Source organism: Lissotriton helveticus, chromosome 6, assembly GCF_964261635.1.
Source record: "Lissotriton helveticus chromosome 6, aLisHel1.1, whole genome shotgun sequence".
In the NCBI taxonomy this organism is placed as follows: Eukaryota; Metazoa; Chordata; class Amphibia; order Caudata; family Salamandridae; genus Lissotriton; species Lissotriton helveticus.
In genome coordinates this window covers 1,155,888,865-1,155,916,189 of record NC_136067.1, presented here as the reverse complement: position 1 = coordinate 1,155,916,189, position 27,325 = coordinate 1,155,888,865, and the positions used below count along the sequence as shown (strand labels likewise).

At 44.6% G+C, this 27,325-nt stretch overlaps 2 protein-coding genes across 3 annotated transcripts in view; one reads left to right on the top strand and one right to left on the bottom strand.

Moving 5' to 3' along the window:
• Positions 1 to 10,919, bottom strand: part of LOC144763332 (uncharacterized) — a 331,587-nt gene extending 320,668 nt beyond the window's left edge. The window contains exon 1 of one of the 2 annotated variants that reach the window (XM_078648819.1): positions 10,775 to 10,919. The gene's annotated coding sequence lies outside the window, so the exon portion shown is untranslated. Of the gene's footprint in view, positions 1 to 10,770 lie in introns of both variants that reach the window. The other variant, XM_078648820.1, reaches the window with a different exon arrangement.
• Positions 10,920 to 10,927: 8 nt separating this feature from the next.
• On the top strand, positions 10,928 to 24,840 carry LOC144763333 (uncharacterized). The gene is made up of 3 exons (XM_078648821.1): positions 10,928 to 10,949; positions 21,703 to 21,901; positions 22,384 to 24,840. Exons 2-3 carry the CDS (start codon positions 21,712 to 21,714, stop codon positions 22,914 to 22,916), a joined length of 723 nt encoding a protein of 240 aa, XP_078504947.1. The 5' UTR covers positions 10,928 to 10,949; positions 21,703 to 21,711; the 3' UTR covers positions 22,917 to 24,840.
• The last annotated feature ends 2,485 nt before the right edge of the window (positions 24,841 to 27,325 follow it).

Genomic DNA, 27,325 nt, shown 5'->3' with positions numbered 1-27,325 from the left:
GAATGAGTGATTTAGCAACCGGTTGCATATGGAATCTATCACCCCCCTGAGTCATTTCTACGTGCTGGTAGTGTACCAGTTTTAAAGTGGGAAGAGTGGAGGGACTATTTCCTCAATTACATTTCAACAATTGAAGAAGATGCAGAATTAAAACCTGAAAAGAAGTACAAGATGTTAATGCACAACTTAGGTGCAGGAGGAATAAAAGTTTATAATTCCATAAACAAGAAAACAAGGGGTGATAATGATGGTGATGTGTTCTCCACCGCTATTGATGACCTAAACGCATACTATAAACCTACAGTTTGTGTTGGTTTAGAAAGATACAAATTTTTCCATAGGAAACAAGGGAAGGAGGAGACTATAGACGACTATGTATCTGTTCTAAAAGACCTAGCAATTAACTGTCGTTTCGGAGGACTACACGATGAACTAATAAGGGATCAAATAGTAATGCAAGGCTCAAACAAAAACATTCAAGATAATCTTTGGGCAAAGGGGGAGTACCCACTGCAGAACATAATAGATATAGCTAGGAAAGCAGAACTCACTGGACGATGTGCGAAAGCGGTGTTAAAAGACGATAAGATTAAGAAAGAATGTGACCATGTCAGCAAAGTGTCCGATCAAAAGAGTTGGAAAGTTAGCAAGCACACTGTAAGAAAGGAAGACACTATCCAACCTGAAAGAAGACAAGAGAAACAGGGGAAAGGATATTGTTACCGATGCCTAAGCACTGCACACATGGCATATGATTTTAGATGCCCCGCCCGTGAAGCAAAGTGCACATTCTGTGGCCTAATTGGACATTTCAACAAGGCATGTCTCCCACTGCTCCCAGCATCCGGATTTCCCCGAGTGACGCCCTGATTTGTGAGGACACGCACCTGATAGTGCAGCGGCCGGGCTTGGCTCCGCCATTCTGCAGCAACTCCGACCGGCCGGGCTTGGCTCCGCCGGTTGGACTCAACCTCCCAGCAGCCTCCAGGGGGAGGCGGCGACGACATCCACCAGCGCGCCAGGCGGCGCATAAAGCCCAGGCAGGGGCCGAGTCCCCTGTCTCCCACTGCTCCCAGCATCCGGATTTCCCCGAGTGACGCCCTGATTTGTGAGGACACGCACCTGATAGTGCAGCGGCCGGGCTTGGCTCCGCCATTCTGCAGCAACTCCGACCGGCCGGGCTTGGCTCCGCCGGTTGGACTCAACCTCCCAGCAGCCTCCAGGGGGAGGCGGCGACGACATCCACCAGCGCGCCAGGCGGCGCATAAAGCCCAGGCAGGGGCCGAGTCCCCTGTCTCCCACTGCTCCCAGCATCCGGATTTCCCCGAGTGACGCCCTGATTTGTGAGGACACGCACCTGATAGTGCAGCGGCCGGGCTTGGCTCCGCCATTCTGCAGCAACTCCGACCGGCCGGGCTTGGCTCCGCCGGTTGGACTCAACCTCCCAGCAGCCTCCAGGGGGAGGCGGCGACGACATCCACCAGCGCGCCAGGCGGCGCATAAAGCCCAGGCAGGTCCCTCCTCCCGCGAGGACGCGCGCGGGACGCGCCGGGCTAAGCCCGGGCAAAGGGCGGGCCGTCTGAGGCCGTCCGAGGTCGGACAAGGTTGGGTTGGGCCAGGTCCCTTATCTCGTGGTGTTCATGAACGTTGTGTTTTACATCTGGCATTTTTTGGTGATTCTCACAAGTGTGCATTGTAGACGCTGTGCTCATATTTTATCATGCCGGCCAAAAAGGCTGTTACTTCTAGTAATTCTATTGAGAACTATCTTGTCCAGGTTGTCGAAAGAATCAACAGTGATAGGAGATCCTCTCTTGGTATAGATCTGACTACCCAATCCTCCATTACTGATATTGATTTAGATGATCCTTTTGGTCTTCAGATTAACACCTGTTCTAACGGCGTAATGCCTGATCCTGCTCCTGATACCAGCATTATTCAGCCTAGTGGTATTGTAGCTGGAATTGTAGACCGCAGTATTGATGAGGCCTTGGTAGAGATCACTAATAGTAGCGAACCCTTGATTTCCCCCTCAGCTCCTCTCTTAGTTGCAGGGAAACGGGAGGGTCTGAGATCAGCTAAGAACAGAGTAGCAAACCCTCCTAGGAAACACTCAGAGGAAGAGGAGCTTGATCTGACCAATGAGGCTTCTCTTACACTTTCTAACGCCCAATTCATCAGATTATTGTCTTTGATTGATAATAAAATTAAAGGTGCGGTCAAACCTCTTGTCAGTAAAATAGACAAGTTAACATCTGAGGTTAACCGATTAGAAGGTCTATTAAAAGATACTGTGAGTGAGATGGATAAGATCCCAGAAAATGTTTCTACCAAGATCAAGGACATTCTAAGCAAACCACATACCATTGATAGCAGCGGATTGGTCTCTAATTCTGTCCCAAATCCTCAACTGGTATCTAGGTGCGACCCGGCTGGTGATGTTTCTAATGTTTTCATCCCAGCTCCCGACACTGAAGACAAAGCTGTGGGAAAAGGATCTTACGAGCTTGTAGTAGAAGCTTCCCCATTAGTACTTGTTCTTGCCAACGTACCACCATTGGCTCCCGATGAGAGGGAAACAACATCTTCCCTAATTAATAAGTCCTTATCGTGGTTGACAAACAATATGGTTATTTCTCCTTGGGGTAAGCAACAACTTTCAGAAGAGCTTGTTAAAGCGAGAAGGGTACAGTGGATCGGGGACAGAGCGAAAAAGTTTAAGGGGGAGTGTGTTGTCCTACATTTTTCCGACCCAGGGGTTTTACCTAACATTTTGCCCAACATTTTCCCACCACAACGGAGATCCACCTCAATTGTCCCACTGACTTTGGACTTCTTTTACCCAAGAAAGGGAAGCGGGCCAAATCCTAGTATTCTAAGAACTAAATGGAACATTGTGACAAAGAGGGGGAGAAAGGATGTTGCTTCAGTGGATTGGGGATTGGGGTTGGAAAATCGATTCTCTGCATTATCGAATCTAAATGCTTGCGACTGACAACCACTTAGTAGCAATTCTTTGATTTTGTCTGATTGTGACGGAGGTATTGTTGAAGGGGGTGGTAATGTTGTTAAAGATTGTACTTTGGGGAATTCCGCTCTGGAGTTAGCAGCCCCCATCAATGAAAATAATAGTGTGCAGAACTCCGGTGGTACGGAGAGTCACGAGATTATTATAAACCCTTGTTCTCCTAAGATACCTAGCTCAGGGAAGCTTCTGTCCTGGAACATAGCTGGACTATGTTCGAGGATGGATTGCGCTGACTGGTTGGGATTCATTAATAAATATGATCTTTGTATCTTTCAAGAGACTTGGGCATGTGACCCTATCTTTGCCCTGGGGTATATAAATTTTTATGTTCCTGCCACTAAGGGCCCTAAAGGTCGGCCAATGGGGGGCCTTACCATATGGATCAGGCAGTCTCTGAAAACTATAGTAAAATGTGTGGAGCTTGACCATAAAGATATTCAGCTTATCAGATTGACCAGTGATGCATCCATCACCATAGACATTTATAATGTCTATGTTAGAGGTGGTAGCAAAGGTAAATCAGAGGTTCTTTTGAGTCTTTTTAACTTTCTTGAGACTCATTCTGCAGGTAAAAATATTCTAATTGCAGGCGATTTAAATCGCACATTCGAACCCCTTATCACTGGCGACTCTCCTCTTGGAGCAGAGGAAGATAAACTTTGGAATATCCCCATATTAGAATTACCACCTATAACTCGCTGGACATCGGACATATTAGGCTTGAACGCAATGTGTCTTGAGCATGGGCTTCGAGCCCTGAACGGTCGAACTAAATCAGACCGTGTTCCTGCTACGACTTTTAACAATGGGCGTAACAAAAGTCGTATCGATTATGTCATTTGTAGTACGTCATTATGGTCATCTCTTAATGACATGATAGTGATTGCCAGGCCAGAAAGCGATCATGATCCTTTATGTGTCTCACACAAATGGTGGACACCTAAAGAAACTATTCACAACCTCCCAGATGAACTTCTGCCCCCAACGATTATACCATCTAACAATATGCGTAGGTTAAGGTGGGCAGGTGTTAAGGCAGACGAACAGACCCTTGTAAAAATAAGTGCTGCGGCTGACAAGGCAATCATGGCATTGGAGAACGTAGACGGGTGTTCACAGGGTAATAAGGATATTATAAATGCACATACTATTCTTTTCACGGAAGTCAAAGGCTTCTTTGTGAAACCTGTGAACAAGAGGGCCTGCCCTTGCAAATCAGCAAAATGGTATAACTCTGCCTGTAGGACGGCTAGATTAAATCTAGGAGCTGCAATTAAAGGTAAAAACCTGGACGAGATCCGTTCAGCCAGGAAGCACTACAAAAATTGTATTGTAAGGGCTAAAAGAGAGTGGGACGAAGAATATTGGCTGAAGTTAAAGGATGCAAGCGATCGTGAACATTCCAGACTCTTCTGGCATATTGTCAAATGGGGTCATGATAGGCCTCCAGAAACTCCCAATAACAACGTCTCGCATGATGCGTGGGTTAAATTTTTCAGTGAGCAGTACTCTTCCAGGGATCAACTTTTTAACAGTGCAAGTCCAGAGTACCTGTATGCAGATGATGACATCTTTGTGCAAAGTGAAGTACTGTCTGCCCTGAAATCTGTTCACCCTGGCAGAGCACCGGGTATAGACGGAGTCCCTGCGGATGTCTTTTTAAATGACACCGACAGGTGGAGCAAATATATCTGTCTCTTATTGAATCATATTGCCAAGGGAGCAGAAATCCCGGTATCATGGTGTGGTGCTGTTATTATTCCAGTTTATAAAAAGGGAGACCGTGCCCAACCTTGCAATTACCGCCCAATTAGCTTAATTGACACAGTACAAAAAGTTGTTGGACGTGTAATTATTAACAATTTGTTAGATTGGGCCGAGGAGCAGAATGTTTTATCCCCCTTCCAGGCTGGGTTCCGCAGGGCAACTAGCACTGTGGACCAGGTCTTCCGTTTTCAATTGATACAATGGAGGACCGTGGTACTGGGAGGATGCAGCCTTTATGCAGCGTTTGTTGACCTGCGGGCTGCATTCGACCTGGTGCCAAGGGCAAAATTGTGGGAGGTCCTTGCAGCTCTAGGGGTCCCAAAGATTATTTTAACGATGATTATGAGACTCCACGAGGGCACTTATGCCAAAATTCAATGGGGTGGCTATGGCAACGATACTATTGATTTTCCAGTTGCCAGAGGCGTCCGTCAGGGTTGCTCAATGGCACCAACGCTTTTTACTCTTTTTATTAATGGAGTCGTTGCCCGCATGCAATCACAGGCAGTGGATGCCCCTTCCCTTGCAGGTGCAAAAGTCCCTATTTTAATGTTTGCTGACGACACCCTAATTTTATCAAAATCCCCCAGCGGTCTCCAAAAGGCTTTGGTAATTTTTGACAAATTTTGTAGCGACCACGGCCTGGAGGTCAACGCCGATAAAACAAAGCTCATGGCTTTTAATCCATGTAGAAATTTTAAATCTAAAATAACCATGAGTGGGCGTTGCCTCGAAGTAGTAAATTCTTTTACCTACCTGGGTATTCATATTTCAAATGACAACAGATGGAACCAACATATAAACATCGCAGTTTTAAGACATAAACAACTGGCTGGTACCATCATTAAGGAGCACTATAAATCTCTGACAAAACCAATCAAACCTCCGTTGATCATATACGAGGCCAAGGCCTTGGGGTCAGCCCTGTATGGGGCTGAGCTGTGGGGTCAAGAAAATCTTATGGACCTTCAGGTCTCAGAAAATAATTTTCTTCGTAAACTCACAGGTACCCCTCAGAGTAGTCCCCTTTTGCCTCTTAGATATGATCTCGGTAGGAAAGAAATATCGGTAATGTGCAAATTACGTCCAATATTATACTGGCGTAGAATTTGGACCACCCCTGAGTTGTCACAATATGCAGCTGGGTTTGCTGATGTCATCAAAGCAGACCGATTTCACAAAATCAAATGGTTTAGATTTTTAAAAGCAGCATTAGGCGAACTAGGGTTAGTTGAATTGTGGTGTGACCCAACTGGGTCGTCCTTCCCAACTAAGGAATTTATAAAAAATCTTTTCTGGGAACAGGTAGAAAACAGGAGCCTTCTTAGTAACAACCATGGGTCTATGACGGTTATTTTTCTTGAAGCTAAGCTCTTCCCCATGTATGAAATCTATTGGGATTTAATAACGAAACCCATGGATAGGAAACTGTTTTTCCAAATGAGGGCTGGCTCTCTACCTCTGTGTAATCTAACTGCAAAATGGAGAGAGGGAAGTCCAGCTCTATGCCCAGTCTGTGGGCAAGGAAAGGAAACGTTGGGTCATTTTTTGTTCTCTTGTAATGCATATTCTGTTCCTAGACGTGTTTGGTTGGCTCCTATGTCTAGAAATCTGGGTACTAAAAGTAGCATGGTAGCTTTACGTATAATAAAAACAACCTCCTTAAATTGGATCACTATAGCGACCGCAAAGTTTTTGGGGTGGTCGTGGGTAATCAGGCAGAGATTGCTAGTAGGGTAACTACTCTCTGCTTATTGAACAGAGATTGCTAGATCATCTACTCTCTGTTCCCCACGCGGGGTGTCTGATCTGTTTTAACTTATTTTGACCATGTGAATTTTGCACTTTTTGTCAATATATAGTTGATAAATGAATTTTTTAATCCTCTTTTAAAATGCTTGTGCTAAAGTCATATTCGAAACTGTAATTTAATTGTATTTTTATTATGTGTTTGTTTGTCTGCTTTTATGAGTAATACTCGAATAAAGCACTTTTGAATTGAATTGACAAGGCATGTAATAGGAAAAAACCACAACATGTAAAAGCAGTGGTAGACGATGAAGAGGAGTTGGATGATGACACAGATGAAGACATCAACATGTACATCCTCAACATAGACGATGAACAAGAAGAGGTAAAAGGTACAGGAAAAGGAGCTAAGACAAGAAAACCGAAGTGTACTATGACTATTGGTGGGGTGGAAATAAGCATAGCGGCAGATTCAGGCTCGCCTTACACCATCGTGAACGAAAAGGTATGGAAAGCAAAATTCAAGGAGGTGATCGGACAGAAACTCCATGAACCAGATATAATTATTAAATCATTCAATGAGAAACCTATTGAAATATTAGGGTACAGAAGGTTCAGGTTCATATTCAAGAGTAGAGAGGCTCAATGTAAACTCTATGTATCAAAAGTTGGACCATCTGTTCTTGGATGGATGGACCAAGGAAGTCTGGGAATCAAGCTGGATCCTAACAGCCATGAGCCCGTGCTTAGCATATCAGACACTGACGACTACGCAGAATAACAAAGTAGAATGCCTATCAAGACCGACAATGACACTGAAACAAATGAAGTGGATGAGTTATGCATGGCAAATGTATGGGAATGTTCCAGCAGAATAACAAGGGATGAATGGATGGAGGGACAAATTAAGGACAAAGACATAGGAATGGTAATCCAAATGGTCAAAGAAGGTTGGTCTAGCGAGAAAAAACTAAAAGATGGAATGAAACTTTTCTGGGAAGTGAAGGATGAATTATCCATAGAAGATGGACTACTTATGAGAAGCGGAAGATACGTACCGCCGATGGATATCCGGAAGAAAATACTGGAAGAATGCCATGAAGAACATCTGGGCATCGCCAAAAGTAAAAACAAGGTGGGAAACATGTATTGGTGGCCAGGCTTCAGCTGAGACGTTAAAAGTAAGGTGGGTAACTGTAAGTTATGTGTGGAAGCAGACAAAACTCAAGTGACTTACAGACCTCCCCTGCAGCCAATACAGTGCCCATCCATGCCTTGGGAAATGATTGGCATTGACATGATAGGACCGGTGTCTGATGAGAACGAACTACAATACATAATTGTTATAATTGACCACTACACGAAATGGCCAGAAGTAAGGGTCACCAGAAAAGCTGACTCTCAACACGTAATCCAATTCTTGGAAGACACTTTTACGCGTGAGGGATTACCAAAAAGAGTTGTAAGTGACAACGGTGTACAATTCACCTCAGACCTATTCGAAGAATACATGAAGAAGCACAACATTGAACACATAACGTCAATATACCACCAAGCAGCCAACTGAGCCGTAGAGAGATTTTAAAAAGTACTTGAAGGTATCATTCAGATAGCCACCTCAAACCAACTGGACTGGAAGAAAGAAATGCTGAAGACAGTGTGGGCTTACAGAATAACGCCGTGTGAGTCTATGGGCCACAGCCCATTCGAACTCATGCGCGGACGGACTCCACTTACGAAGGACAATGTGGGCTGGGTTAAGGCTGCCCGCAGAGTACACTGGTCTTCAGAGGTGGTGAAAGAAAGACCGGCTCAAGCACAATCTAGGAGCAACAGTTACTACGACAAAAAACATGGGTGCAAGGAGGTGGAAATCAGGGCAGGTTATGTGGTAAAGACAAGAAGAAGCGGACACGTCGGCATGGGTCAAGAGAGATACACTAAACCTGTAACCGTTCGTGAAGGGTAATGCAATTCTGCACGCCAGAGGGATGGGAAGGCCTGGCGTTTCACAGCACTTTCAGCTCGCAAACATCCCGAGAACGATACGGTGGAAAACACACTTTTTGATGCTACTGCAGAGCAATCCAGTACGCGGAAGGGAAGTACGGCAAGACAATATTTTTCTGACACTGAATCTGACATTGAACTTTCTGCAACCCCAGGACGGAGAAGTGATGATGGTGTGCACGACGACACCCAATCAGAGGACCGTTCGGCCTCTTCATCCAGACCTGTAGGCGCAAGGCGCAGGCTACCTGCCATCCAAGTCTGTGACCTTGCGCAACCTAGGGACAGAAACAGGGCTGGTAGACTGTTGTGACCGCCAGCTGAACTTAAGGACTGTATATATATATATATATAAATGGATAGCGGAGCCTTATGCTCCCGTCCTGTTCTCGTTGGTTCCAGTTCTCCCCAAAGGAGGGGGATGTGTTGTGTTTATAATACGTGTGTCCCTCTTGGGACACCCTACCCTGTGTGCTTGCCAGTGTCCCTGCGAGGACACCGTACCAGCAGTGAGGTCACCAGCTGATAACTGTCAGAAGTGACAGTTACCAGCTGATCGCCGATCTGACTGCAGCTGCGCTCCACGTCTGTAGGAGCATTGTAGTGACCTCTTCATAAAAAGGAATGAACTCCTTGAAGTGGTATTCAGGTATTTATTCAAGATGAACTTCAGAAGAAGTAAAGTGCATGCAGTAGCACCAACAGGAACAGCATAAATGAATCATAACATTCCTATTCAGTACAGTGCAATACAGTAGATTCCATTACACATAATAATTCTAACAGCTCTTAAAGTAACATGCAATCACCACACATCCCCCTTCCTTAAAACACAAAAGAAGGAAAAATAAATAATAATCACTGAAGAACAAAATCATCAAATTTGCCAGGAGTGCGAATAGGTCTACCAAAACTGCTAGATTTAACCCCAGCAGCATTGAGTGAGTCCTGTGCAGACGGAAGTTCGGAAACAACATCTGCAGGATTCTCAAGATGAGTACACGTAGATGCGCGCTGATGCACTGAACGTGTGCGCGAGTAGAGCTCAATTGTTCACGGGGACGCTGCTGCGTGCGTGAGAGCGAGAAGCTGTGTAGCCGGTAAGCGTTATTCCTTTTCGAAAAATGCAAATCGCAAATAAACGGAATTACACGCTAAAACCAGTGAAAGTAGCACACATTTCCCAAAAACGATGAGGTTTTCATAAAACACATGGTGGTTCTTCTGCTTCAAGTCTTTCAGGATGATTAATAGAAGTGCTTCCCCTTTCAGACAGTTACGAGTAGAAGTACACGCGAGAGGTTCACAGACGGGAAACGTTGGAGCCACAACGTTGTGATATTCCCCACACGAATTAAGAGTCAAAAGGAACATAAAAAAATGTATCAATGTTCCCTTGAGTTACTCACGATTGGAGTTGAGTAGCAAAACGAAGCTGAAACAGTGAATCTTTAAAAGAGAAGAAATCGCTGTGGAGGTTGAGATCACAAGTTGCGCCCATCCCGTTGCCAATTCTGTAGTGACCTCTTCATAAAAAGGAATTAACTCCTTGAAGTGGTATTCAGGTATTTATTCAAGATGAACTTCAGAAGAAGTAAAGTGCATGCAGTAGCACCAACAGGAACAGCATAAATGAATCATAACATTCCTATTCAGTACAGTGCAATACAGTAGATTCCATTACACATAATAATTCTAACAGCTCTTAAAGTAACATGCAATCACCACAAGCATCATGTTGTCTTGAAATAAAGAAGTTATCTACTCAGCTATGCCTGGTTATTCTTAACATTAACCCTCGCACCCCAAATCCAAACATGCTCTACACCCTTAAATTACACCTGGCCCCCCAAAACACAAACCCACCCTCAACCCTAAAATGACCATGTACGCCCTAAAATCCAAAAGCCCTACAAACCCCCAAACTGTTTATAAATGCGGAATGGCGGGAGGCGCTGCTGTGATTGCAAATGATACTTTCTGTACCCCCAGGCTGCACTTCCTTCATAGAGTATTTCCATAAACACATAGTTTAGTGGAATCCGATTGTTAAGACTCATTAAACAACTGCGGACAGACCTGCTCATGGCCCGAGGAATAGGTCTTGCAAAGGAAAACAAGCGTTGTCGTCATGGTGACTGCCGAATTCACTCCATCACAATACTAAAATACATTTTTAAAAAGTACAGCTGCCTCGAACACAATGCCAAAATCACCTACTGTAAACCATCAGTCTGCCGGCTGGCTGGGACTCGAACCGCAGGTCCTCAATGGAGAGCAGCTCTCCCACCTTTTGCATATACCTGAAGCCGGAGGATTCCTCTTGCAAAAGCCGACGCACATCCGGGAGCGCCGGAAGTGACGTCATTGTTCTGCGGCAAGAACGAAGTCCGCCGTGAGTGCAAGCAGCTTCTACCAGGGGCTAGATGTTAGTCCATCGGGACAAGCTCCACGCGCCCATCCTGGGTCAGAGCCCCCATTCATAGCCCGGCCGTTCTTAAAAAAGAGCAGCATCGATCCTCCGCTCTCGGTCCCAGCTGCTCAATTTCCGTCCCAGACCGGCTTCCTCATTTTTCGTACAGCACGAGTTTTCACTAAGGGGCCAAATTCAGACGCAGCTCCCTGCATGTGTGTGCTTCGTACGTGTTATAATGAACGCCTGCGTTGCAATGTGTGTGCATTATGTGTGTTTGATGTTTGACTGTATCAGCCTGCCTGCTTGTTTAATATGCACCTTTTGTGTTTGAGCATGTGTATGTGTGACGTAGTGCGTGCCTGTGTAAGTTGTGGAAAATTGCAAAAAGCCTAAAAAATGTGTTTTACAGCAAGTTCTTCGCCGTAAGGAAAAATAAATTACTGCCCGTGTATTGTTGGTTCCTAGTGCACCTGCGTGTATTCAAGATTCTCGAACAAATGGAACAGTTTTCGATCTACTGAAAAGTTGTCAATCAAATAAGGCTAAACACATTTATTGATGTGAATACTGTATATTGTTGAGCATTACTTGTGTCCTTGCAACTTGTAGTGAGCTTTCATTTCTAAATGAATGTGTGCTCTATTGTTGAATCCTGGTCACGTTCCCCAAGCTGTGTAATTGTAATTGCATTTATATAGCGCTTACCACCCCTGACGAGGTGTCGAAGCGCTTTTTCGGCGGGTAGCACGCTACTCCGGGACCCACAGAGGATTAGTGTTGAATTAGTATAGTGAAACATGCAAGTACATTTTAAGTGGTGGATAGGTCAATCAGTTATTTGGAATGATAGCAGAAGGATAGAGTAGGACAAAGGTTTGTATTTATTTATCGCTCGCTTGTTGACGCATGCTATTCAGGGAGCCTATAGAGGATTAGTAGTGAATTAATATGGTGAAATATGAGGTAATTTCAGTGGTGGATATTAGTCTGTTACTTGAAGTGAGAAGGATAGCGGATGGATAAAAGGGGAAGAAAGATTTGCATTCATATAGCACTTGTTACCCCTGATGGACGTTAAAGCGCTTTTCTGCCGTGTAGCATGCCGCTCCGGAACCCATAAAGGATTAGTGTTGAAAATTAGTATAGTATAAATATGAAGTAATTTGAGTAGTAGATATGTTATTCAGTTATTTGGGCAGTATATTAGTATAGTTGAATATGGAATTTGAGAAGTGAAACATGTTAGTCTGTTAATTTTTATTGAAAAAGGATAGTGGAGGGACAAAAGAGTGAAGGTTTTTTTTTGTTTTTTTATAAAGTCTTAGCAGTAGGAAGAGGCTTTTGGATGAGTAAAAAGGAGTTTTGGAGGGAAGGAGTCAGAGGGGAGAGTTTAGAAATGTTTGTTTTAGGGGATCGGTGTAGTAAAAAGAGGTGTCAGATGATGCACGGAGGGGTAGAGCAGGAGAGAGTCTAGAAAAGGTTATTTTGGCGATCATAGAAGTGGTATGGGGTTTGGGATAAATGAGAGTGCATGTAGAGGATATATTGATAGATCTATAGCGGCGGTACTCATAGTACGGCCCGCGGGCCAATTGCAGCCCCCCAGACCTTCCCTTGCGGCCCCCATGGAAAACAACAGCAGTCAGGGACTCAGCGCCATTACTGCTGTTGTAATTCCTCGGGGGCCGCATTTGCCGAGAAGAGGTCAAAGGGGCATGCGCAGACAATTAGTGTCTTGCATGCTCACAATGTGGCCCCCGCCCTCATCTGGCACTGTGAGGTCATAGGCTTGGGTCACAGCAGGTGAGGATTTTAAAAGAAGGCACGCAAGTTGCTGCCTTTCTTAAAACGCCCTTATTTATTGCAAGTGGTTTTGCATATCTATTCATTTAAGTGAATGCGACAGTAGATGGCGCTGTTGTGACCAATTGTGAATTAATCACCTTAAATTGACTTTTTATGCGAGTTTGTTCTCCCGGAGTTAACAGGCAGGGCTTTTAGTGGGCCAAGTGCTTCAAAGCAGGTGCTGAAATGGGGAGCTATGGGGGCTCCATTTTTGCCGGCAGGGTGGAAAAAAAAATATATATTCACTCGGTAACCGCACTACTGCTCCGAAAGCCTTTGCCAGTTCAAATGGACATGTGTTCTTTCATTCTTTCAAACTCCTTTCAGACCTGAAGCATTTTCAAAATGATATACAACAAAGCCATAGTTTTCGCTTATTTATCTTACTCAACTAACAACCTCTTGTGTCTCCATTTTCGCCCTTCAATAAATCTCAACTCAACAGCAGCTCAAAGCCTTTGATGTAATTCCAAATAGGCTCATTTAAGTTTTTTCACAGTTTCATCATTTCAGAACGGAAGCATTTTCAATGTTAATTATTATATACAACAAAGCCATAGTTGTTTCTTATTTATCTTATGCAACTATCGGGGTCTCCATTTTTGCCCTCTGGGTGAACAAAAGGAATCTCATCTCAGTAGCAGCATCATTGCTCAAAGATTTTGATGTAATTTCAAATAGACTGGTTTTACTTCTTTCACAGTCTCATCTTTTCAGACCTGACGCATTTTCAATATTATAATTTATATACAACAAAACCATAGTTGTTGCTTATTTATCTCATGTAACTAACAACTATTGGCAAAGCCAATAGTCCTGACTTGTTGCAGGTATTATATTACTGGTTGTATCTCGTATATCTGAATCCAATGACAAACAGCAACATACCAGTAGGGTGGCACACTATGATAAACAAAGATTTGTGTTTACATGTTTTTAAGCCAACCCCTTAATTTTATCGGTCATGGCCCTTTGAGAGAACCCCAAGGTTTTTCATCCCACTAAAAGCACTGTAACCAGGCAATCCATGTCAGTTATGTGTATATATCACTAATCTTTTTTTTAGGTTCTGTTGCGTGTCTGTTAATAGTAGAGAAATACTGCTATTTAAAGAGAGAGAGACTGACTGACTAGGAGAGAGACTGACTAGGAGAGAGACTGACTAGGAGAGAGACTGACTGACTAGGAGAGAGACTGACTGACTAGGAGAGAGACTGACTGACTAGGAGAGAGACTGACTGACTAGGAGAGAGACTGACTAGGAGAGAGACTGAGCGACTGACACAGAGAGAGAGAGACTGGCTGACACAGAGAGAGGGAGAGAGACTGGCTGACACAGAGAGAGGGAAAGAGACTGGCTGACACAGAGAGAGGGAGATAGACTGGCTGACACAGAGAGAGGGAGAGAGACTGGCTGACACAGAGAGAGGGAGAGAGACTGGCTGGGGGAGAGAGGGAGAGAGACTGGCTGAGGGAGAGAGGGAGAGAGACTGGCTGAGGGAGAGAGACTGGCTTGGGGAGAGAGGGAGAGAGACTGGCTGACAGAGAGAGACTGGCTGACTGAGAGAGAGACTGGCTGACTGAGAGAGAAACTGGCTGACTGAGAGAGAGACTGGCTGACTGAGAGAGAGACTGGCTGACTGAGAGAGAGACTGGTTGAGGGAGAGAGACTGGCTGAGGGAGAGAGACTGGCTGAGGGAGAGAGACTGGCTGAGGGAGAGAGACTGGCTGAGGGAGAGAGACTGGCTGAGGGAGAGGGACTGGCTGCGGGAGAGGGACTGGCTGCGGGAGAGGGACTGGCTGAGGGAGAGAGACTGGCTGAGGGAGAGAGACTGGCTGAGGGGGGAGAGACTGACTGACTGACAGAGGGGGGAGAGACTGACTGACAGAGGGGCGAGAGACTGACTGACTGGCTGACAGAGGGGGGAGAGACTGACTGGCTGACAGAGGGGGGAGAGACTGACTGACTGGCTGACAGAGGGGGGAGAGACTGACTGACTGACAGGGGGGAGAGACTGACTGACTGACAGAGGGGGGAGAGACAGACTGACTGACAGAGGGGGAGAGACTGACTGACTGACAGAGGGGGGAGAGACTGACTGACAGAGGGGGGAGAGACTGACTGACTGACTGACAGAGTGGGGAGAGACTGACTGACAGAGGGGGGAGAGACTGACTGACTGAGGGGGGAGAGACTGACTGACTGACTGAGGGCGGAGAGACTGACTGACTGAGGGGGGAGAGACTGACTGACTGACAGAGGGAGCGACTGACTGACTGACTGACAGAGGGGGGAGAGACTGACTTACTGACAGAGGGAGCGACTGACTGACTGACAGAGGGGGGGAGAGACTGACTGACTGACTGAGGGAGCGACTGACTGACTGACAGAGGGGGGAGAGACTGACTGACTGACATAGGGAGCGACTGACTGAGGGGGGAGAGACTGACTGAGGGGGGAGAGACTGACTGACTGAGGGGGAGAGACTGACTGACTGACTGACAGAGGGAGCGACTGACTGACAGAGGGGGTAGAAACTGACTGACTGACAGAGGGAGCGACTGACTGACAGAGGGAGCGACTGACTGACTGACAGAGGGGTGAGAGACTGACTGACTGACAGAGGGAGCGACTGACTGACTGACAGAGGGAGCGACTGACTGACAGAGGGGGAGAGACTGTCTGACTGACAGAGGGGGGATAGACTGACTGACAGAGGGAGCGACTGACTGACAGAGGGGGAGAGACTGACTGATTGACAGAGGGAGCGACTGACTGACAGAGGGCGGAGAGACTGACTGACTGACAGAGAAGCGACTGACTGACTGACAGAGGGGGGAGAGACTGACTGACAGAGGGGGGAGAGACTGACTGACAGGGAGCGACTGACTGACTGACAGGGGGGAGAGACTGACAGAGGGAGCGACTGACTGACTGAGGGGGGAGAGACTGAGGGGTGAGAGACTGACTGCCTGAGGGAGCGACTGACTGACAGAGGGGGGAGAGACTGACTGACTGACAGAGGGAGCGACTGACTGACAGGGGAAGAGACTGACTGACAGAGGGAGCGACTGACTGACAGAGGGAGCGACTGACTGACAGAGGGGGGAGAGACTGACTGACTGACAGAGGGAGCGACTGACTGACTGACAGAGGGGGAGAGACTGACAGAGGAAGCGACTGACTGACTGACAGAGGGGGAGAGACTGACAGAGCGACTGACTGAGCGACTGACACAGAGAGAGGGAGAGAGACTGGCAGAGGGAGAGAGACTGGCAGAGGGAGAGAGACTGGCTGAGGGAGAGAGACTGGCTGAGGGAGAGAGACTGGCTAAGGGAGAGAGACTGGCTGAGGGAGAGACTGGCTGGGGGAGAGACTGACTGACTGACAGAGGGGGGAGAGACTGACTGACTGACAGAGGGGGGAGAGACTGACTGACTGACTGACAGAGGGGGGAGAGACTGGCTGACTGACAGAGGGGGAAGAGACTGACTGACAGAGGGGGAGAGACTGACTGACAGGGGGGAGAGACTGACTGACAGAGGGGGGAGAGACTGACTGACTGACAGGGGGGAGAGACTGACTGACTGAGGGGGGAGAGACTGACTGACTGACAGGGGGGAGAGACTGACTGACTGACAGAGGGAGTGACTGACTGACTGACAGAGGGAGCGACTGACTGACAGAGGGAGCGACTGACTGACTGACTGACAGAGAGGGGGGAGAGACTGACAGAGGGGGGAGAGACTGACTGACTGACAGAGGGGGGAGAGACTGACTGACAGAGGGGGGAGAGACTGACTGACAGAGGGGGAGAGACTGACTGACAGAGGGGGGAGAGACTGACTGACAGAGGGGGGAGAGACTGACTGACAGAGGGGGGAGAGACTGACTGACTGACAGAGGGGGGAGAGAGAGACTGACTGACTAACTGACAGAGGGGGGAGTGACTGACTGACTGACAGAGGGGGGAGAGACTGACTGACTGACAGAGGGGGGAGAGACTGACTGACAGAGGGGGAAGAGACTGACTGACAGAGGGGGGAGAGACTGACTGACAGAGGGGGGAGAGACGGACTGACAGAGGGGGGAGAGACGGACTGACAGAGGGGGGAGAGACTGACTGACAGAGGGGGGAGAGACTGACTGACTGACAGAGGGGGGAGAGACTGACAGAGCGACGGACAGAGAGAGAGAGAGAGAGAGGCTGACAGAGAGACTGGCTGACTGAGAGAGACTGGCTGACTGAGAGAGACTGGCTGACAGAGAGAGACTGGCTGACTGAGGGAGACAGACTGACTGAGGGAGAGAGACTGGCTGAGGGAGAGAGACTGGCTGAGGGAGAGAGGCTGGCTGAGGGAGAGAGGCTGGCTGAGTGAGAGAGAGGCTGGCTGAGTGAGAGAGAGGCTGGCTAAGTGAGAGAGAGGCTGGCTGAGTGAGAGAGAGACACTGATGTAATTGGGGCCAAAGTGTGTATGGAGCTATGCAATGCCTCTTAAGATTGCTATTGGCAGCATATAAGAATATATTGTCAAACTGTCCTCTTTGTAGTTACATCTGCTTTTGAAATATAGCATTGTCATATTGTCTAATGTTTTGAAACCGGTTTGATTTTTTTTTACTCTAGCCCCGCCCCCCACTGACCCTGACGCCGCCCCTACTGGTGCGGCCCTCTGCCATAAACCACATTGTAATTTTGGCCCCCGACAGAAAGTTTGTGAGTACCCATGATCTATAGGATGAGAGATAGGGTAGTGCATTAGAAGGAGTAGTAGAAAGAAGTTTGAGAGGAGTCAGAAGTTTGGGCTAGAAGATATATTGAGTGAAGTATAGGCGGAGAAATAGGCTAGTGCATTGGAAATGCTAAATTAGAAGAAAGAGATAAGTATATAGATCCATAAGTACATTAAAAGTATATAGATACATAAAAAAGTAAGTATATTTCGATTAAATATATTGATAGAGGCACAGGATGAGAGATAGGGTAGTGCATTGGATATGCTTTTTCAGGAGAAAAGTAACAGACACACAGATCCAAGTACATGGAAGGTACATAGATGTACAATGGAAGTATGTACATGTAGACCAAAAATGATTTTTATTTATTGATTATTATTATTATTATTATTATTTTCTTCTCTTAACAACATAATTGTTTTACATGTTTTATACACAAAGATAGGTACATATCTATAGTGAAAACAAATGCTTATATACAGAGGGATATGCTGTACATTTCTATTTCCGTATGGTGCTTATGTGGGGAAGAGCCAGATCTTGAGCAGTTTTCTGAAGATAAGGTGGTTGTCGGTGGATCTTATGTAGGGGGGTAAAGAGTTCCATAGTTTGGCTCCTTGAACAGAGAAGGATGTGCCACCCATTGTTTTTTTCTTGTATGGTGGGATTTTGAGGCGAGATGCTCCTTTAGAGCGTAGGTTCCTTTGTTGAATGTGTTTGGTGATTTTATTCCTGATGAAGAGTGGTCCTATTCCATGTATTGCTTTGTGGGTAATATAAAGCAGCTTGAACCTGGATCTTCTGGCAACCGGTAACCAATGCAGGGCTTTCAAGGCAGGGGAGATGTGGTCTCGTGGTTTGATATGCAAGAGTAGTCTGGCAGCCGAGTTCTGAATCCGTTGTAGTCTTTTCATGGTCGTTAAAGGTGATCCGTGGTAGAGGCTATTGGCGTAATCAAGTTTGGATAGAACAAGGGAGATGGTAGCTTGGACCTTGTGTGGAAATCCCAAATGAGGGAAAATTTGTCGCAGCGTTTTTATAGTAGCAAAGCTTGATCTTGCTAGTTTATTTACTTGGACATTCATCGACCGCTTGGAGTCCATGGTCATTCTGAGGTTTCTTACTTCCTTCGATACTTTAGGCAGTGATCCCAGTTCATCAGGCCATGCGGCAAGTGGGTTGTAATTTTTCCAATCGCCACACGTGAGTATTTCAGTTTTTGAAGCATTCAATTTGAGATGGCTCCAAGTCATCCACTGATCCACGGCTCTGAGACAGCTGAAAATTGGTGATTTTCCAATGTCTTTGGGGCATTCCAGTTGAAGGAGTATTTGTGTGTCATCTGCATAGTTGTTTTTTTTTTTTTTTTAGAAAAACAAGTGCCACCCCCACCAATTCTCAGTGCTCTTTACTACAAGCCAACAAATCAAAAATGAATTACAGATTTGTTTGGTATATTTATTTTTACCCTTTGCTTTAGAAATTTCAACGTATACACTCAGACGAGTTGTCCGAGAAAGACACTCAACATGTGACAACTACTAGACAATAATGCAACAAAAAAGAAGAATATACATCACAAAACTTTCGAAAAAAGATTTCAAAAGGAACACACAATTAGTATGATACACATTTCATAGTGAATGATCGTTTGGAAACATTCATCAAATTGATTGGAACATTTACTCAACCAGTAACAATATATTAGTGAGACCCAGAAATAAATTCTGTATCCTTTGCACATTCCTCCAATGGTGCCGAATGTGCAAAGGATACAGAATTTATTTCTGGGTCTCACTGACTATATGATTAACTTGTCTATATTCTTCCAATGTTTTTCCAGAACGTGTCTCCTTCATTGAGTTAATATATTGTTACTGGTTGAGTAAATGTTCCAATCAATTTGATGAATGTTTCCAAACGATCATTCACTATGAAATGTGTATCATACTAATTGTGTGTTCCTTTTGAAATCTTTTTTCGAAAGTTTTGTGATGTATATTCTTCTTTTTTGTTGCATTATTGTCTAGTAGTTGTCACATGTTGAGTGTCTTTCTCGGACAACTCGTCTGAGTGTATACGTTGAAATTTCTAAAGCAAAGGGTAAAAATAAATATACCAAACAAATCTGTAATTCATTTTTGATTTGTTTGCTTGTAGTAAAGAGCACTGAGAATTGGTGGGGGTGGCACTTGTTTTTCTAAAAATTATATACGGTCCAGCCTACCCCACGTCCCGGGACCTACCTCCTTAACTTTAACCATCTGCATAGTTGTAGCATGTGAGGTGAAATTTATTGATCAGTACTGGTAAAGACTTCATGTAGATGTTGAAAAGCATGGGCGAGATGATAGAACCTTTAGGGACCCCTGCTTTTGTGGAGTACGGTTTGGACGAGAAAGGTGGGGTGTGGATGACATTAGTTCTGTTTCGAAGGTAGGACGCGATCCAGTCTAGAGCAGTTCCCTCTATGCCGGCTTCATAAAGTCTTTGTTTCAGAGTGTCATGGTCAACCGTGTCAAAGGCAGCTGAGAGGTCCAAGAGGGGTAGCGCAGCAACCCCGTTGCGGTCAACTGTATTCTTTAGGTCATCCCAGATGGCAAGGAGGGAAGATTCAGTGCCTCTTCCCGGACGGAATCCTGTTTGGAAATCTGAAAGTATGTCATTCTCTTCAATGAATTGTGACATCTGGGCGAACGCTGCTCTTTCTATCAGTTTGCCCAGGAAAGGTCCATTTGTAATGCGGTTTCTTTATTTTGTTTGCTATTTGTGTAATTGAAAGAGCTGGTTGCCTGTGGCGATTGAGGTTTATGCCCTATTTAGGAAACGTAGTCCGACGCATTCCAACATCTTGCAATATCTACTTTCGCAAAACTGGCTATCATTCTGGTTTCGTTCCATGTGCATGCAATGTTTTTACCTCGTTTGTATATATTATTGAGACAGGGCCAATTACGTATTCCCTTTTTGCGCTAATTTACCTTGACCGCTGAGATCTCTGTAAAAATGAAGCCGGTCTTGTTACATCTGCCACTATCGATCCCAGCCATATATTATCCAGTTACAACCTGACCTACTGCTAAAGTATTGAGGCAGAGGGATCAAGCCCTGAGATAAATCACATTAATATTTCCTATGAATTCCAGCCCATTGGGTTTCAATCATGGCCAAGCGGCACTCGGCCCCAGGAGCCTGCGTGTCCTGGTGGCGGTGTTTACACAGCGGCTGAGACGCGGTAAATCTACCTGCCTTAATGGAGGATTATGTATTACCTCGAGCTGGGGTCTCGACAGGAGCTGCGCAGGCAGCATTTCCAACCAAGCATCCTGGCCCAATGCTTCTCTCCTTCTCTCCTTCCCGCTTTCTGGCTTCTAGCATTCAACTGCCTCGGATCATGTGTTAAATATTTATACGGTGAAAGCACGCGCAAGTTGCAGTAACGTGTGCCTTCCCCATTGATTGACATCTTGTAAGAGGTTTCCCCATGCCCTCTTCTCGTTTGAACTGCAGGTACTGCATGTGTCAACGAGGTATAGGATCCCTTTATGTTAAATTGCATCTCTTACCAAACTTCCAAACACCTCTGGCAAAACACTTATAAGGTCCCAGAGGGGAGACCTATTGGCTATGTCAGTGCTTTTGCTTTATGTATTTGCCATTGTATGACTTTTGTTTCATTTATAAATCCATTACATATTGCACAATTAACGTACAATACTACTGTTTGGGGTGCCGGTGGGCAGAGGGTAGCAGGCACCTGACTCTATACATCTGTGGGGATAGGTAACTTGATTTCCCGTCACAAACCCCAGTGTGAAAGTTCACTTATTGATAGTTCTTCTATTTCTCTCATAATGCCTCTACTTTGCTATTACTATTTGCCCTGAGCAACAAGACCTAAGCATACACTCTGGCTCTCCAAAAATAAAGTTGATTATTAGGTAATTTCCTCAATGGCCTTCAGTGCATGCCCAAACACTTCTTTGTAGTCCAAAATCTAGGCATATTAGATAGAAATTGCACCAGGTCAGTGTACTTTTTGGGGTGCTTTTTTCCAATAAAATCTGTTAATCAGTTTGATATGCTTTGTATTTTACCTCTGAAACTTAAACCACACACAAACTAATTCCTGATTTTTATATCTAGCAGGACATAATCATGGTTTCATTCAACGTCCTGTTTTTCACTTGCGATCATTCTGTGTGTGTTCGAAAAGATGGTGACTTCCTGCTTTTGGACAATCCTGGGGAAGTTCTTTGTAAATGGCTGGTCGAAAATGTAGATGAAGCTGTTCGGCCAATCACCAAAGAGAGAGATTTTAAAGCTATGATTCTGTTCCAATCATCTGGTAAGCACAATAAGTAAACCTTTATAATAAGTTTGCAACTGCAGGATAACGGTACAAATTACCAACCTGTTTCAGTAAAAACCTACATTTGTGATTAATTAATCCAATAATGGACAGAAAAAATGAACATGCATGTCCCCACATATGCCTTGGATTGCTCCCCAGAGACAAATGTAACACTTATGAAGAGGACTGAAACGTTTAGCTTGTGGCACTACTATAAGGCAGCCATTTTTGGATAAACTATTTTATTTAGGCAACTTTTTTCAGGAGGTTCAAGTTCAGGCTTACAATGTGTACTGTCTATTAAGGAAAACTTACTTACTTGGTTATGGATAGATTGTACATTTGTCCTTTATTATCAATACCTCTTTATTTATATATTATGGCTAGAGCGTGAAGATATATTGCAAGTGGTCAATGTGTCATCTGTTTTGAAGTTTATATGTAAATATATATTTTTTTCTCTTGCTTTTTTTTAGTGAAGAAACAATGTCTAATGATTCAGGATATTTTTCGAGAGATAATTGCAAGCTATTCTGGAACAACAGAGGGTCTAAAACAGGTGTTACTTCAAAGGGCACTGGAGGAAAAGCAAATGTTAATGGACTGTGGCAATCGGGGAAGCGCTGGTAGACTTAAAAGGGGGTTACGCGAACTACAAGAGGAAGAAATTGCAGAGAAAAGATGCAAGGACAAAAAAGCCAAGCAGAGTGGACTGGATTATATAAGAGTTGGTAACAAAGCTCATGCTGAAAGCACAACTTCTCAGCCTGGTGATGCAAGTTCGCGGATGAGTTTGCAGAAGCTTGAAAACCTGGCCCTTTTAGCAGGGATGGCTAGTGTCCTTCATCAAAAATCTACAACTAAAAATGACGCATTAGACCGTGAAAATGAACTTGTCTTGGAGTCCCCGCTTAAATCCAAATATCAAGGACAAAAACATGCCTCCCTTTCACCACGTCTTCCTAGAGTAATCAACACTCTTTCTGAAAATATAATGGGGCCATTCTGATGAAATCAATAGCCATCCTGAAGCTGTCATAGGATCATCCAGGAATAATCCACACTCATCCAGAAATTGTCATGGGATCATTCCAGAGTAATCCACTTCCATCCTGGAGCGGTTATAGGATCATCCTGGAATAATTGAGTCATCCTTAAATTAGCTAGAACCCATCCTGGAGTAATTCTCACTCATCCTGAAGTTGTCAATTAGTATTCGTGGAGTTGTAAAAGGTAATCACTCCCTGCCAGTAGAAGTCATCAGAAAACCATCCTACTGTAGTTTTTGTGATGAGTCTAGGTTTGTCATCACATTTATATTTTTCGTCCTACAGGCATACTTCAGGATGGCTTGGGATGACTTCCCCAGATAATTGCAGGAATAGCCTGACTGTAATCATCAGATGAGTCCAGAATGACTCCAGGATCTTCCTTTTTGACATGGGAAGATTTAAAGGTGCCTGTTTCAGACGGCGTAATCCCTTTGGGCCTGGGCCCGCGCGAGAACACAATATTCCCCTAGAAATTGTTTACAGAGAATTAGAGAGGATTACTCACCTTCTTTGACTCTTGACTTGTCATAGTTCTTCCGATCCACTTAGAAATTCTTCGTGTGCAGGTGTATTTTCGCTCACTATGTCCTCTGACACTGAGCCTCTAAAGCAGGAGAACGACGAGACTTAACTACGATTCTCCGCTACACGAAAATAACAGCTATAATTCATTTCATTACCAGTATTATGTATTGTAATACCAAACCAGGCCTATTATTGTTGGTAGGGTCTGAATTATAAAGTGAATTATGGGTGATGATGCTCAGGGGAAAGACACTACTCACTAAGGCATGCTCGGTCCGAAGTGCACATATCCAGTTTCCGGTTGGTGGTGTATCCTGTTCTCGTCTCGCACCAGTCTTTAATTTCTCTACGCATGCGTAGAGAGACGGTAGTTTTGGGCATGCCTGGAAGATTGGGGTTTTGAGTTCTTGGCATGCGCTTAGTCACTATTGCCTGAAACAGTAACCCAGTGCGGATATAAACCGGTAGAGAGTTGTGTGCCTGGAGTTCCAGGCCTATTTTCTGCAGAGATATTAAGCATAAGATTAATTAACAGGAGATGTATGTCGACGCTGTTGTTGGGTACGGTAAGTAATTCGTGTAATTTCCGTACCGGATGTTGTATGTCATAAAAGTGTTGTCTGCTGACAGGCGAGTGACCCCAAAACACAGAACAGTTTTTCTGTATGGTGTATGAAATTAGCCTACAAGAGACCAGGCGATAAGCAGGATAGTGTTCCATGCAGTCATTTTGGGAAATACAGAAACCGTCGTATCTAACAATAAAACTCCGGAACCCTCCACCCCAACTCACCCCAGAAGGGGGGACCCAGGGGAGCCGTGCGCGAGCCGGTCTCCCCCCTGGGTTGGTTCGCGCAGGGAACTGGCCACAGGTGAAAGGGGGGTGATTAGCTAGTTGGAGCGGGAGGGAAAAGGGATAAATAGCGGTCGAAAGGGCGGGAAAGGAACGGTTCCGGGGAGGCGGGTGGCCAAGGTTGTTTTTGCCCCATCCCTCTTTCTTTTTCAGGTCCTGTTTGTTTTTGTTTCATTGTGCTTTGGGTACTGCCAAAGCTGTTTTTCCTGGTTGCCACGCGAAGACGGGTCTAGGTGCAATTTTATTTTGGTAGGCGCTTTTCTGGGGAGTGGGCAGCCTGGAGCGGGTTGGTCCATCCTCAAAGGGCAGTTAAAGGAAAGGAGGGGGGTATCAACAAGAGTCAGTTGCTCCTGGGTTTGTTTGGGTTAACTTGGTGGTTTCATCTTTCATAAAGATGCTAAGATAAGTTGAAGGAATTTGTGGTTTATTAATTAATGAATTGCAAGATGTTTGATTAGAAGTTAATTTGCACCTGTCTTAATAAAGTGGCCTTTCTTGCTAACCAAGAAGTTGTGGACAGTGAGTTATTGCGTGAGCTTCCTCATACGTGTCAATATCTATTTATTTAATGCATTTTTATATAACGCAAACTTAACCCAAAGGTGTCAGAGCGATTTCTGAAAGAACCAGGTAATTTACAAGAGGTACACATAATAGAATTTACACAGTAACAACAAGTTACAAATACAACCAGGGTTGTAAAAATTCTAGCATTCGATAACACAGGTATCGAATACATATTAACAAAGTTGAGCTTGTGAGTGCCTGGCGACTGTGATGTTCATGAAATGGGTTGAATTATTCCTGGAAGTGCCTTTGGGGGAGAAGAGTTTTAAGATCTGTCTTGAAAGTCCAGAAAGAGGCGGTGGTTCGGACGGATGGAGGAAGTGAGTTCCAAATTCTATCAGAATTACCTGAGAAGGATTGAGCCATAAATCTTTCCCTTTCGCAGTAAGGAGGTTTGAGCAGTAAGTTTTCCGCATCGGGCAAAAAGCACTTCCATACACCAAAATGGGTAAAAGGACTCTTTATTGGACAGGTAAGCAGTATCATGTATTACAAATATGTAAATAAAGCCTCACTAATACAGAGTCATAGTCTGTCACCCCCGCTCTTAAACAATTCCCCCAATTTTTCCCAAAATGTCTCTTTTCGGCTTGCTTTGCAGCCCACTTAACAAATGAATGTCCAACTATCCAAACAGCCTTTTGTGGTAATGTAAGACCCGCTGCGAAACTTAGAAAGAAATAACAATATATTTGAAATTTAACATTGTACATCTAATTTCTTTACTGAAAACCCCAACCTGGCAGCTTCAGAAGCCGCACCTATTCTAAAGGAGTGTGTCCCAAAATTAAATGGATTTTTACCCAATTTTTGTTAGGCTTTCCTCATTGCTGGCATCTGGGAAGCTTTGAGGGGGCCCCATCTTGGTGTCTAAAGACAAATTCCAACGCAGCACCTCCCATCTCTTTAAAATATAACCATGCTTTTATAGGGCATAACGGTCCATCCGTTCTTTGTAGAGCTATTTTTGATCCTTTGCCAATTTGATCCGTTTTGGAGTTTTCAAGAAAAATACCTATTGAATTTTTATAAACAAAAACATTTTTAACTTTAAAATCTTCATTTTTTGACTTGAACAACAGCTCAGTTATTCTGAATGCTCCAAAAAAGAACCAAATCATGCATAACTTGAATAAACTTAAAATAGCAAAGATGCAATGTCAACTGAATGATACTGTTCCCAGTTGGCACTCCTTTTGAGATGTTGTCTCACGATGGTTCGCCAAATTCTATTCAAACAATAAATGTAGAAAGAACGTTTAATGTTGGTAACGAATCCTAGAAAAAGTGAAACGTGAATAAATAAAGTGTCCATGCAAACAGCTTGTGTCTGACACTGCTCGTGGTGTACCTAAATCAAAGGATTCCTCTGTAAGCTTTGTCAGTTAATCAATGTTCATCATAGGGTGGTACAATAAAGTTAAAAGTCCTGGTTGCTGCATGCGTACCAATGCGATCAAAGGACATTCTTAGTAGCTTGTGATGGGTACACGACAATGAATGTCCTCAAGTTCGTCAGAATGATCGATATCAACAAGTGAAAGTGGTTGCGGTAAAAGCTCCTACTCGGGTACGCACTAAAAGGAGGGTGAATCCTGCAGGTGAACAGGCGTATTGATCCCGGCTTTTGATGTATAAAAAACATTGACACGTAAAATCGCATGCTTAGGTTGACGCTTAAATGCTAAATAAAAATGCGTTTAAATAACCAGAAGTGGAAAGAACATGCTGGTCTACATGTATAATGCACGGACAAAACCTGTGTAAATTGAATTGCGGAAAAAAGTGGCGGTGTGTGCCGTGAGCCGTAAAAGTTCTCGAGTGCCTTATAAAGCCTGAATGAACGTGCGCGTCGGTTATACTGCCCATTATCCCACTATTCTTACCGCATCGAAACTCCTGTGTTGTTCTGGGGTGTAGGTCGAACTCCTAAATGTGGGTTGGTGGCATGTCAGTGCAATAAGTGCTAACTTCCTGGGTAGTTGAAACCGAAGATGGACTGAAACTATCAGCCATCTTGGAGTGGTGGTTTATCTTGCTGTTAGATCTGAAGATGTTTGCTTGGTGAATACTCATTGAATCAAAACGAGTATGGGTGTATACCGTGAACAACACTGTGTACACATGTATATGTTGTAGCCCTAACTATTTAACGTGTAATAAACACTTATGTATGTAATTAAAATTTCTCAACACTGTCCATGTAACTGTGTTAACAAGCGTAATAAGTAGTGATCAATGAATGGTAAAACTGAAAAACATTGTTTCTAAGAATCTAAGTCTGGTAAAGAAAACAGAGTAAGCATACTGTAAAATCCAGAAAATGGCAATTATAGGAAACAACTATATTCCATCCGATCATTGAGTCCCTTTGGATGGCAAGCATCCAGCCTCTTTATCCAAAACATTTCGCGTTGTAAT

What these genes read in the sequence shown, in the direction of transcription:
- LOC144763333 (XM_078648821.1), top strand. Translation starts at nt 21,712, where the DNA reads ATGGTTTCATTCAACGTCCTGTTTTTCACTTGCGATCATTCTGTGTGT. An exon ending in GATTCTGTTCCAATCATCTG is followed by an intron (nt 21,902 to 22,383) that starts GTAAGCACAATA and finishes GCTTTTTTTTAG; the next exon opens with TGAAGAAACAATGTCTAATG.